Source organism: Ailuropoda melanoleuca, chromosome 4 (assembly GCF_002007445.2).
Source record: "Ailuropoda melanoleuca isolate Jingjing chromosome 4, ASM200744v2, whole genome shotgun sequence".
In the NCBI taxonomy this organism is placed as follows: Eukaryota; Metazoa; Chordata; class Mammalia; order Carnivora; family Ursidae; genus Ailuropoda; species Ailuropoda melanoleuca.
This window is the reverse complement of record NC_048221.1, coordinates 133,328,263-133,341,623: the sequence shown is the minus strand read 5'-3', so window position 1 is coordinate 133,341,623 and position 13,361 is coordinate 133,328,263. Positions and strand designations below refer to the sequence as shown.

General features: G+C 41.7%; 1 protein-coding gene across 2 annotated transcripts in view; it reads right to left on the bottom strand.

The window, feature by feature from the left end:
* The window catches only part of NBAS (NBAS subunit of NRZ tethering complex), a 336,415-nt gene that overhangs the window by 43,557 nt on the left and 279,497 nt on the right, over positions 1–13,361 (bottom strand). For both annotated transcript variants that reach the window (XM_034659882.1, XM_034659883.1), the window contains one exon: positions 11,787–11,876. In XM_034659882.1, coding sequence (XP_034515773.1) covers positions 11,787–11,876 — 90 coding nt within the window. The remainder of the gene's footprint in view (positions 1–11,786; positions 11,877–13,361) is intronic.

The window sequence follows — 13,361 nt, the reverse complement described above, 5'->3', positions numbered from 1 at the left end:
CTGTATGATGACTAACATAATATAATAAAAAAAAATTAAAAAAAAAAAAAGAGGAGGGAAGGCACAAGCAGGGGGAGAGGCAGGCGAGGGAGAGGCAGACTCCCCGCTGGGCAGGGAGCCCAGTGGGATGATGACCTAAGTTGAAGGCAGAGGCTTGCCTGGGCCACCCAGGTGTCTCTATCTACAACATTTTCATCAGTGTCACTCCCTGCTTTCAATTCATTCTAATATTTAGCATATGCGCACATCTTCTCAGCCTGATTGGTTGTTTAGGGACATCTCAGTATAAACTCAACTATCACAGGCCATCTGAACACCCTGAAATAGTTTGTTTCAAATGTTTTTAAAAGGATGGAACTAAATTTCAATTTCAATTGAAAAAGGTTTTCAACTAAAAAGATATTCAAAAGATTTGACTTAGATTACAGAGTGATGGGTTGATGTTTGTTCTTTAATTACACTGAGGACAAAACCGAACAAAACAAAAATCTGGTCTTTGAATAGGGAGGAAGGGGTCGGTGGGGTAGAAAATTCCTCATAACATCAGCTAATCATGGACTTCAGAAGTATAAGGAAGCTCAGGGACAGAGAATTTTGTCCTTTGGCTTTTGAATGGCAAAAACACTCGGTAAAGAAAATCTTTTTTTCTACCACCTTTAAAATCCTCTCCTCTAATTAGGGCATACTTTTCTGAGGTGTCTGAGGACATTACCTTAGGAAGGCTCAGGTCCCCATTGGAATGGAATCTGCATATAACACTGTCATTAAATAACAATAAAAGACTATTAATTTTTTCTTCACAGAGTTAAAACTACCTTTAATCTCTCTTTTCTACCTGGTGACTATCCAACTTTCTAGTCCAAAAGCCATTCTAAACAAGAGTTTAGTCATCTGCCTAAAACATTAGAAGGCTATCTTCGAATATTTTTTAAATGACCCTTTTTTTCCACTATTTAAGGACAAGGCAAGAAAAAGAGGAAAAGAGGGTAGTAATAATAACATTATTTTCAGGGCACCTGGCTGACTCAGTCAGTGGAGCATGCAAGTCTTGATCTCAGGGCTGTGAGTCCGAGCCCTGCATTGGGTGTAGAGAGTACTTTAAAAAAAAAAAAAAAAATCCAGGGGCTCCTGGGTGGCTCAGTCGGTTAAGTGTCTTCCTTCAGCTTGGGGTATGATCCCAGCGTCTGGGGATCAAGCCCCACATTGGGCTCCCCGGTTGGCGGGGAGCCTGTTTCTCCCTCTCCCTCTGTAGCTCCCCCTGGCTTGCGCTCTCTCTCTCTCTCTGTGTGTCAAATAAAGAAAGAAAACTAAAAAAAAAAAAGAAAAAGAAAAAAGAAAATCATGGGATTCCTGCCTTCAAAGAACTAATAACGGTACAGAGGGTTTTAAAAGTGACTATTATTCAAATTACTAATGTATGTAAATATGAATAATCATTTTGGAGGAAGAGTGAGTAGAATCAGGGAAGGCTTCACAGAGGATGTGGCATTTGCACAGGATCATAAAGGACAAAAGGGACGTATGTACGTGGAAAGGTGGGGAAAAAACAGTCCAGACAAAGAGGAGAGCAAGAAAAAAACTCCAAAGATTTGAGAAGACAGAGCACGTTCAGGGAGGGATGAAAGCACAGACGTCCAGCTGGGAGACGAGAGGAGGGGCTAAGGTAGCTAGCAGAGGTCTGCTCACCCGGAAGGCCAAGAGCACGCGGCTGCAAAGGCAGCTTCGTGCTTTGAAAGCACAGGCTCTGCAGCAACCAGAGTCACCTCTTCCTCACACCATGACGCTGACCACGAAGGCACTTAATGGTGCTGAGCCCCAGTTCTCCTCACTTGTAAACTGGACTTGGATACCACCCGCTTATTCATGAAGCTTTTGAGAATGAAACAAATACATAAATAATAAATTTAAAGCATATAATATATTAAGAGACATATAACTAAGTGCTTCAATTAGTGGCAACCATTATTATTGAGGACATTTTGGTCTTACTTTGTAGGGAATGAGAACAATGGGGGATTTCTGAGCACTGAAAAGTCATAACCATGTTAAGTGATCAGAGAAGCATACAGGCTGGGACAGGCTCAGGCCCTTTTTGGTGAAGACTGCAGGGGTCCAACTAGGTATAATTCAGGAGAAAAGGAATTTAAAGCACATTTTTGGCCTGGAGTCCAAAGCAATTTCACATAATATGAAGCTGATTTTTTGACCCTGTCACCTGCGTGACAAGTGGGGGGCAGGCAGAATGAGCCAGAAGGGGAAGAAGCTGGAGTCATGAAGAGCAGCTGGAAGTGTAATGACCACCCAAGACCTGAATGTGTTGAATAAGAATGAAAACAGTAACTCATGGAAGTTACTAGGAGCTATAAATTCTATCACTTCATTGTAGCTCTCTCTTTCATGTAATTTGCAATCATCTCCAATCCGCAGATGAGGAAACAACCACAGAGAGGTTCAGCGTCCAAGGTCACAAGGTGAGGAGTGGAGCCAGGATTTGAACTTGGACGATCTTAATGCCTTATCAATTACTAGACAGTGCTGCCAAACCAAACGGGGGCACGTTCCAGAACACGGTGGCAGTTTACAATTACTCAGATACTGATGTGATATAGAAAGATCATTATTATGTTTTCCAAGTCATTACACTGAGTTAGATTCCATTTACATTAGAACTTTCTGTGCAGTTGATTACACTTGACATTTTGGGGAAATCTGCTCTAACTTTGGGTTGATAGTTCAAACACATAATAGAATTAGGAAAACCCATTCCTAGAAGAGAAGTGCTGTGTTCTGGAAGCACCATGTTCTAGGCAAGCCTGACTATGTAGCCACGTGAATACTGGTGTTCAATAAGATGACACAGAAGTGAAAGGCACTTCTGTGGGCAAAGCTACCCAAGGACATTACTTAGATACCATCTCCTACAGATTTCAGCTGTGAAATGGTTAACATTTACATTTCAATCTGAATTTTTAAAATCCATAGTCATTCTCATGACTCATCAAATACACGTGCACACACACACATACAGAAACAGAAAGAGCAGAAATTTTGATAAAATGGCAACAAATTGGCAAATCAAGGGGAAGAGTATACAGGTATTCTTTTTTCTGTGCTTGCAACTTTTCCGTGGGTTTGAAATTTTTGAAGTAAATAGGTGGGTGCAAAAGAACCAATTATGGGGCGCCTGGGTGGCGCAGCAGTTAGGTGTCTGCCTTCGGCTCAGGGCGTGATCCCGGCATTGTGGGATCGAGCCCCACATCAGGCTCCCCCGTTGTGAGCCTGCTTCTTCCTCTCCCACTCCCCCTGCTTGTGTTCCCTCTCTCGCTGGCTGTCTCTATCTCTGTCGAATAAATAAAAATAAATAAAATCTTAAAAAAAAAAAAGAACCAATTATGACTTTCATAATGTGAAAAAACAGAACAAGAAGAAGGAAAATGATTTCATTTATATAGTATTTTATGAAGGCCAGGAGAGGATTTAATGAGCTTAGGAATAAAAAGAGAACATTATTTTGAAACATTTTTACTTTATTATAAAAGTTATAAAAATGTTTTTAAAAAGTTATAAAACAGATAAAAGAAAAAAATCACTCATAGTTTCACTGCAAATAGCCATTTTCCACCTTTTTCTCTATAATGAGGATTTTCTGGGGAGGAGGTTATTATACCGCACAGAGTAACTTACACTATTTTTATAAAAAAATTAACTACTAAAGGAAACACACATTCACATGATTGGTTTTGGCCCAAGAGATAAGGAGTCCTCTGAAAGAGCTCTATTACCAGAGAAGAACAGCAGCAGTGGTAACAACACAAATATGTTCACCGAATGATTAATTTGAGAAAAGTGATGCTCTATTACATAATGAAGCACGAGAGGATACTCGCAAAAGGACTGGAGCCAAACAAAAGCAATTATTGAATCAAAGTAAAAAGACAGACTGTGAGAATATTATTAAGCTAATCGCTGGTAAAAGAATTTTCAGATTCTGCATGGCACATTCATACAAAGATAACTCAACCTTGAACTTAAATGGTTAAGGTTCATTAAAAGAGATGGCAAATACAAAAAACATTTTATAGAATCATGATACACTACACAAATAAAATTATTGTTCTTATTTGGCAATGGGGGAAGGAAAGACTGCATTCCAACAAGAAAAACACAGACCACTGTGATTTCTTATAAACATAAATGTCATAGAATTTGAATGCCTGAAGGGAACAGAAGGTCACTTAGTCATATCTTCTATATGGAAGTTACAAACTGGCAGACACATTTTTGTGTTGGCTTGTATGGTATACGCCAGTGTTTCAAAATTTAAAATTTTTACAGGAAATCAAGATTTTCCAGGCTCCTCTATTTCCTCCCCCAGTTCTACTGAGATATAACTGACATATGGCACTGTATAAATTTACAGTGTAGAGCATAATGATTCGACTTACACGTACGGTGAAAGGATTCCATAGTAAGTTTAGTTAACGTCCATCAGTTCATTTAGATTAAAAAAGAAATCTTTTTCTTTGTGATGAGATCTCTTTGCATCTACTCTTTTAACAACCCAGCTCCCCTTGAAAAGCTGGATGAAAAGGACATGCTGGCAGCTATTTCCTGTAGAGAAGGCTCCTGTGAGCCCCTGTTCCCCTCGGCCTCCACCCCCTCCTACTTCCCTGTAAGCCCAGCCCACCTCGCTCACCCCCCTTACCTGCCTGGCCTCAGCGGGAAACGCGTGTGCAAACTCTGATGTGTAAAACGCTAGGCCAGATGAAGAAGGGAGTGAGGAGGGGAAGCAAGTAAACCTAAGTGAGTGAACAGTGAGAGACCCCAATATTCACGTTCTACGGAGATCTCTCAACTCAGGTAACTGATCCACACACCGCGCGCACTTTCCTCACTACTTACGGAGCTGGGTGGAGGGGACCTTCCCCAGTGTAATAGCTTCCATTTATTAGCTTCCACGAAATAACTGGGGCACGGGGCCAGGAATACGAAAACTGCAAATAAATGAACTCCTAATATGCTAATGGCCTTGCCATAGTGTAGAAAGTGTAACTTTCTGCAAATAATTAACACAGTCGAATGCTCTCACAAGAAAAATTTCCTACAAAGAAAATAATTTTGATGTACACACAATTCCAATCTTAAGTCTTAACTTTTTGGCAAATACGAATAACCACCTTCTTGTGGCTGTTCTCAAATGTATGCCAACCCAGAATCTCTTCCTGAGGCTTGTTTATCAAGAGACTGGGCACATCTCACTAAAATGAGGCAAAAATGACAGCTATTAAGTCATAAACATGGCCTGAGGTGGCCCCGAGAAATACTGCAGGAGTGGACCCACCATCCTGACTGGTGACCGTGGCTGTGAGCAGGGCTCAGGACGACAGGACACAATGCTCGAACACGGTGGGTACTCGGACAACAGCTGACGATTTATTCTGCCCCACAGAGCATGAAGACTAAGAAGAAATCAGATGCAATTTGCCTTGGTGGGCTTTTTTTTTTTTTCTTTTCTTTTCCATGCTCTGAAAATACTGTGAAATCCCTAAGTAATACCAAAGAGCTCAATGAAGTCTGAATGATCGGACACTGTTCAATATCCATGAAGCCTTCAGACAGCTGAAGCTGGACTGTGATTAAGTAGCAATTTACACAAACAAACAAAAACTTCTAAAATACTCCATAATTTTGAAGGAAATCTTTCTTCCTTTTTGAATAGTGCACAGAGGAATTCCGCATTAATCATCTGCTGAGTGGGTTTATTTCTGTACATCCTTTTGAGGATCACTAATGCACTGGTTCCCACCAGTGGGTCATTCCTGCTAAGCAGCTGTCTAAAGGCACAGAAGGGCAGGGAGTAGAAAAGGAAAAGAGGCCAAGGCGGAGGGAAGGAGATGCAAAAGGCGGGACAACGGGAGGGAAGTGATGCCCAAACACCTTGCTGCTTCAAGTGCCGTCCGCAGACTAAGCAGCACTTAGGAGCTGGTTACAAATGTAGAATTTCAGGCCCTACCCAGACCTACTCGAGTAAAATCTATATTTTAAGAAGACCTCCAGGCAATCCCTGTGCACGGTGGTGTTTGAGAAGTCCTGTCCATTGCAGGCTTTTTAATGTCGAAAGCAGATGAGATCTGGTGAGAGAAAATTTGGAGCATGTCCTTAGCTGGGTGAGCCCGGACACACTACCACACCTGTCTGGGCATCATTTCCTAACGTGAAATGGAGGCAATAATAACACCATAAGGGGGTCGTTGTGAGGATTAAGTGGGTTGCCGAACAGCCACTTCGAAGATCTCAGCACTGAGTCATTGATGCTCATCACTTTTTTGTTTTTAAATGCATGATGATCTTTTTAGTTCTAGGTTTAACAAATATATTATTTTAGAAAATCATTATTTTATCTATTGAATGTTTTTAAACCCGTTTTCCTTAAGCAATCTAATCAACTCATTCTTAACCCAAACAGGAAATTGAGATTATATTCTTAAAATATGTTACAGACATACATAAATCATGGGAGAAAACACACTCATAAAATTCAATTTATGTGCACGAGCCTCTCAATACTTAATTGCCTTAATCTCATCTCTAATCATAGATGCTATAAAAGATTTTTGACACTCTTTCAAATCCTGACAATATTTAGCCCTGATGTCCGGAGGCAAGAATGTGGTTAAGCTGGAAAGGAAGTCTGTCTGTCCAGACACGCCACTGGTGGCCTGTCTTGGTGCCGTGGTTGTGTGCGGCGGACACTTAGCACAGGCAGAAGAGGAGGGACCGGGAGCTTTGTGAATAAAGCAGAAGCAGCAATTCAAAGGCAAATCAGACTTGTACCAAAATAAACAGTCAAAGGAGGACACGCTACTGATGGCATAAACGGAACCAAACACCTGGTGGTAGCCATGAACACACACATGCAATTTCTGACTTTTCCATGTCGTCTACCTGCCAGGAACACTACGGGTCGGCAGAGGCCTGACCTTAGAGCATGTGAATGTGTGTGAGAGCTGACCGTGTGTATGAAGAGAGGGGATTTACTCTGCAAACAGATGTCACGGAGGGCAGTGCATGTTGAAGTTTCGGGGCAAGGACTGAGGGAGGCTGGTGTGGCCCTAAGGGTAAGGGTGACACAGGCCTGGTGTGGCCTCCTGGAGGTGAAGCAGTCATATCAGGCCATGTAATGAGTGATCAAGAGGGTTACTTTCAAAGGGTCTGAAACCCCTCGTCACTCTAAAGATCCCCCTGGGAGCTACATGGAAAGGAGAGTGGCTCTCCTCCGTGATCTGCCAGGCATATTTTTGGGAAGAGAAATCAAAGCCAAAGATTTAGGCTTAACTGTGTGGATTCAAAAAATAGTTGCCAGAAATGAAAGCTATGACTTTGTCTTTCTTCCTTCTTTTTTTTAAATAAACAAAAAAATGCTCACTGAAGTTTTTCTGTTAAGAAGACTTTGTTATGCTGTGTCTCTGGAATAAAAAGAAAGAGCCTGCTCTGTTTCTCCATTCCCCAGTGTCTTCCTCTTTGGAAATCAAAGCTTAAAAAAAAATAGTCTGTACACAAGAAACCCAAGTTGGATTCACCTATATGTCTGGCTGGAAATTCACTAAGAAAAATACTGCCTTCTATTTCCATATAAATTTAAGAGCTATTTGTTCCAGTTCTTTGAAAAATGTCATTGGTATTTTGATCGGGATAGCATTGAAATTGTAGATTGCTCTGGGTAGCATGGACATTTTAAATGTTAATTCTTCCAATCCATGAGCATGGAATATTTTTCCATCTTTTTTGTGTCTTCTTCAATGTCTTTCAGGAGTGATTTGTAGTTTCTAGAATATAGATCCTTTACGGGCCCGAATCGCCAAGGAATTGTTGAAAAGGAAAAACAAAGCTGGGGGCATCACAATGCCAGATTTCAAGCTGTACTACAAAGCTGTGATCACAAAGACAGCATGGTACTGGCACAAAAACAGGCATATAGACCAATGGAACAGAATAGAGAACCCAGAAATGGACCCTCGGCTCTTTGGGCAACTAATTTTTGACAAAGCAGGAAAAAACATCCTGTGGAAAAAAAGACAGTCTCTTCAATAAATGGTGCTGGGAAAATTGGACAGCTACATGCAAAAGAATGAAACTTGACCACTCTCTCACACCATACACAAAAATAAACTCCAAATGGATGAAAGACCTCAATGTGAGACAGGAATCCATCAAAATTCTAGAGGAGAACATAGGCAACAACTTCTATGACATCGGCCAGAGCAACCTTTTTCACGACACATCTCCAAAGGCAAGAGAAATAAAAGATAAAATGAACTTATGGGACTTTATCAGGATAAAGAGCTTCTGCACAGCCAAGGAAACAGTCAAAAAAACTAAGAGACAGCCCACGGAATGGGAGAATATATTTGCAAAGGACACCACAGATAAAGGACTGGTATCCAAGATCTACAAAGAACTTCTCAAACTCAATACACGAGAAACAAATAAACAAATCATAAAATGGGCAGAAGATATGAACAGACACTTTTCCAATGAAGACATACAAATGGCTAACAGACACATGAAAAAATGTTCAAAATCATTAGCCATCAGGGAAATTCAAATCAAAACCACACTGAGATACCATAACTTTACGCCAGTTAGAATGGCAAAAATTGATAAGGCAAGAAACAACAATTGCTGGAGAGGATGTGGAGAAAGGGGATCCCTCCTACATTGTTGGTGGGAATGCAAGTTGGTACAACCACTCTGGAAAACAGTGTGGAGGTCCCTTAAAAAGCTAAAAACTGAGCTACCCTATGATCCAGCCATTGCACTACTGGGTATTTACCCCAAAGATACAGACGTAGTGAAGAGAAGGGTCATATGCACCCCAGTGTTCATAGCAGCTCTGTCCACAATAGCTAAATCATGGAAGGAGCCGAGATGCCCTTCAACAGATGACTGGATTAAGAAGTTGTGGTCCATATATACAATGGAATATTACTCAGCTATCAGAAAGAACGAATTCTCAACATTTGCTGCAACATGGACAGCACTAGAGGAGATAATGCTAAGTGGAAATAAGTCAAGCAGAGAAAGACAACTATCATATGATTTCTCTCATCTATGGAACATAAGAACTAGGAAGACTGGTAGAAGAAAGGGATAAAGAAAGGGGGTAATCAGAAGGGGGAATGAAGCATGAGAGACTATGGACTCTGAGAAACAAACCGTGGGCTACAGAGGAGAGGGGGGTGGGGGAATGGGATAGGCTGGTGATGGGTAGTAAGGAGGGCACGTATTGCATGGTGCACTGGGTGTTATACGCAACTAATGAATCATCAAACTTTACATCGGAAACCGGGGATGTACTGTATGGTGACTAACATAATATAATAAAAAAAATATTTAAAAAAAAAGAAAAATACTGCCTTCTAATCTTTTTGAGATGTCTCCACTGGAAGGGGCTTACTGCCTGTTCGGATCATGTCACCCTGGGAGGCCGGGCTCCAGGTAGGCATTAGCTGAAAGCAGGGCGGCTCCGCCGGCAGCTCACCAGGGAGTGGCAGTCAGGGAGCCGGCTGGCGAGCTCTGACTGGGATGGCAGGTGCTGGCCGCACCTTTGCAAGGTGGCTGAGGGTTTCCCACGCAGCGTCTCTAAGTACTCTGCTACCGCTGCTCAGCCTGGGGTACCATTCCCCACCTCCTCCTCACAGGCTCCCATTTCATGAAGCAGGACCAGCGTCACCCCTGGTGTATCCTGCCCTGACTTCCCCAGGCAGGATACACCGCTCCGTCCACCTTGCCTTCTGCACAGCACCTACCCTCGGTAGTATGGTGGCTTGAGCTATGGGAAAGCTCGTCTCCCCTGCAAGACTCGGGGCTTCTCAGGTGGGAGGCTAGTTCTTCCCCGTATCTAACTCCTCGTGACGCAGCACGGGCTACGACACACAGTGAACGCGCAGATCCTTCCATGTCGCTTTCGAATAAGAGGCGTTAATGAGCTTCCTTGCTACTTCGAGACCCCAAAGCAAAGGGGTTTAGAAAAGCAGTGCAAGGCAGAAGGCTGAGTAAGTGGAGGGCCCTGACGGCAATGCTTTCCCAGATTCACCTATGTGGTTAATCCTATTTTCCTCCACTCAAGCCTCAGGCACAAAGCAAAACATGGAGATGCGCTATATGGGCATCTGAGCGCTAAATGAGCACCCAGAGCCTGGCTGGGATCCCGGTTCCATTTCCCGGGCTTATGTCTCAGGGCAAGGCCTCCTCGGAAATGGCAACAACACATGCAACCATCAGAGATAAGCATGAGGAAATCTACAAAGACAAGTGGGAAGAGTTACAACAGCAAGTAAATAAAAGAAGAATATGAAGTGTTTACACATTTTGACTGAAGCTATATAAAAATATATGTGTACCTGCACAATAACTAGAAGGTAATACGCTAATGAAAACAATTGTATCACTGAATGAACTATGAGGGGTTTTCACAAATATTTCTTCATTATTAGTATTACAGCATATTTCCCATTAAAAAAAGAAAACAGGGGCATCTGGCTGGCTCAATTGGGAGAGCAGATGACTCTTGATCTCGGGCTCATGAGTTCAAGTCCTACATTGGGTGTAGAGATTATTTTTAAAAAGTAAAATAAGAAAATTGGGACGAGGCCTCATAGGGATAACATCGATATCAGACATATGAAAGATGTCTGTAAACTCTGGCAAATACATAACCACCAACTTGTTGTTGCTGTTCTTCCTATCGCTACCACCGCACCTGAATGAAAAATTCTTTCTAAAAATGGCATTAGACCACAATAGTCAAACTATGGAAAGAACCCACATGTCTATCAACAGATGAATGGATGAAGAAGATGTGGGGGTATATATACAATGGAATATTACGCAGCCATCAAAAAATGAAATCTTGCCATTTACAACAACGTGGAAGGAACCGAGGGTATTATGCTAAGTGAAGTCAGTCAGTCAGTCAGAGAAAGACAATTACCATGTGATCTCACTGATGTGTGGAATTTAAGAAACAAGGCAGAGGATCACAGGGGAAGAGAGGAAAAATGAAACAAGATGAAACCAGAAAGGGAGACAAACCATAAGAGACTCTTAATCTTAGGAAACAAACTGAGGGTTACTGGAGGGGAGAGGGGTGGCAGGACGGGGTGGCTACGTGATGGACATTGGGGAGGGCATATGTTGTGGCGAGTGCTGGGTGTTGTGTAAGACTGATGAATCACAGACCTATACCCCTGAAACAAATAATACATTATATGTTAATTAATTGAATTTAAATTTTTAAAAAATGGCATTAGAGACACATACCTTTCTAGACTTATAAAGCCTGTATACTCATAGTCCTTGGGCAAGGCAGACCTAACATATATACAGCTTTAAAAAAAAATAATACATATACTCTAGAAAGTTTCCTTACTTAATCAGTCCAGCTAACCTCCTGGAGATATGAATCCCTTCTCTCCTAAGAAGCTCAAAGCAGCTCCCCTTCCCAGCCTCACGCGGAACAAGGTGAGAGAACCATGCTCTCCCTGGCAAACAAGGTTCTGGGGGGAAGGGGGTGTCCCCCTAGAGCTGACGGGGTAAGAGGACAGCTGGAGAAACCATGACTCCCAATGCAGAGCCTCCTTAGTTACACAGAAGGTCCTCAGCTCTTCCTTCAAAACCGCCGAGAAAGGTTGCTTGGTCTTGGCAGTTTCATAGCGATATTAAAAGCAATTCTGAGATTCTGAGGAGTGCTGTGGGGTGAGATATACACACTGTACTAGGCTTACCCCTTGTCCACACTGGCATGGACGGCCGCAACAACACCTTCCAGGACCTGGAGGGGGTCCCCCGACCCACCGAGGTCAGCACTGCCTCCGCTGTGAAGGGAGAGAGACAGAACCAGTTCAGAAGAGGGCTCGACCTCAGAAAGCAGTGTGGCATTCACACTCAGAGGCAGCCAGCTGGATTCTGGCAGAGGACACTGCCAGCTCATAGCCATGCGGGGTGTATGCAGTCTGCAAGTGCTAAAGATATGGAAATGAAACATTTTCTGCCCTTAAGGAGCTCACAGTCTAATATATGCTTCTTTTCCTATCAAGAAAATAAAATCTACTTGCATTCTGTCATTTAAAAAACATTCAATGGACATTCAAAGTGATTTTAAGCATTAAATATATCTTCATCTATAATTCTCCAGATGGACTTAAGAAAAAAAAAAAACACCTAACATTTACATGGTACTTACCAGGTACAAGTGCTTTACATACATGCTATCATTTAGTTCTCAGCAGCCTACGAGATAGGTACTATTATTATGCCCATTTTACAAATGTGTATGTCTAGGACTCCACTGAATTTTGAAAAAGGAATAGAAGAAAAGAAGTTTTAGGTGAGTTTTCTGACTAATGTAAGTGATATGATTTAAATCAACTGCTGGATTCAGTTCTTTACATGCATTTGTTATTTTATACCTGCTAAATTGTACTAACTTTTTAAAAGGTAAATGTTATGGATGTTGTCAAGTGCAATTTCTTCTCCTCTGAAAAGGAGGTAGATGAACTCCTGAAGCTCCTTCCCTCCCACTGCAGAAAGATTTAATTCACATTCATTGAATGTCTTCTGTGTGCTAAGCGTCACGTTTATTAGATAAGAACCATCTCTGCAAGTGGAACTGGGCTCAGGGAGAGAGAGAGAGAAGGATAATTTATGTCAGCATTTTATAACTGTAAAAATATCACATCATATTTTATTTTAATTATTCATGACAATGTGTGATTTTAGGAAATAAACTAAATTCGTCAAAGCACTAATCTTTCAAAATGTTTGTTTCTGTAAGGCTCATCTGAATCTTCATTTACAAAACAACAAAAAGATAGCTATGATCAAAAGGTGCAGAACAGGACCAAGTGTCTGTGGTCGTCTGAGAGAGGACAGCGGGCGGCTCTCACAGCCACCACCACCACCAAAACATAATACGCTAATAATAAAACAAAGCTTTATTAATTTGACGTTCGTTATTTCTTTAAAAATGTTATGATATTTTATTTCTCTGTCTCTCTCTCCCTGTCTCAAATTACCAGATACCGCAGATCATTAAGGTGAAAACTGTATGAGGCTGGGGTAATTAAACTGATAAAGGCTCATTTGATTTCAGTTCAGCTGTGGAAAACTGACATGCATTTAATCAAAAAGTTCCTCAAGAGCAACGCAGAATTACAAAGAAGCCTTAAAAGGAGAATACATTAAACACAACCAAATCTTTCAGCCTAATTGCATTATTCACAGAAAGCACTTCATGCCTCATTCTTTTCTGAGCTTAACTTTCCCCCTCTTCGCTAACCCTCCCAGCTCCGTTCCCACGA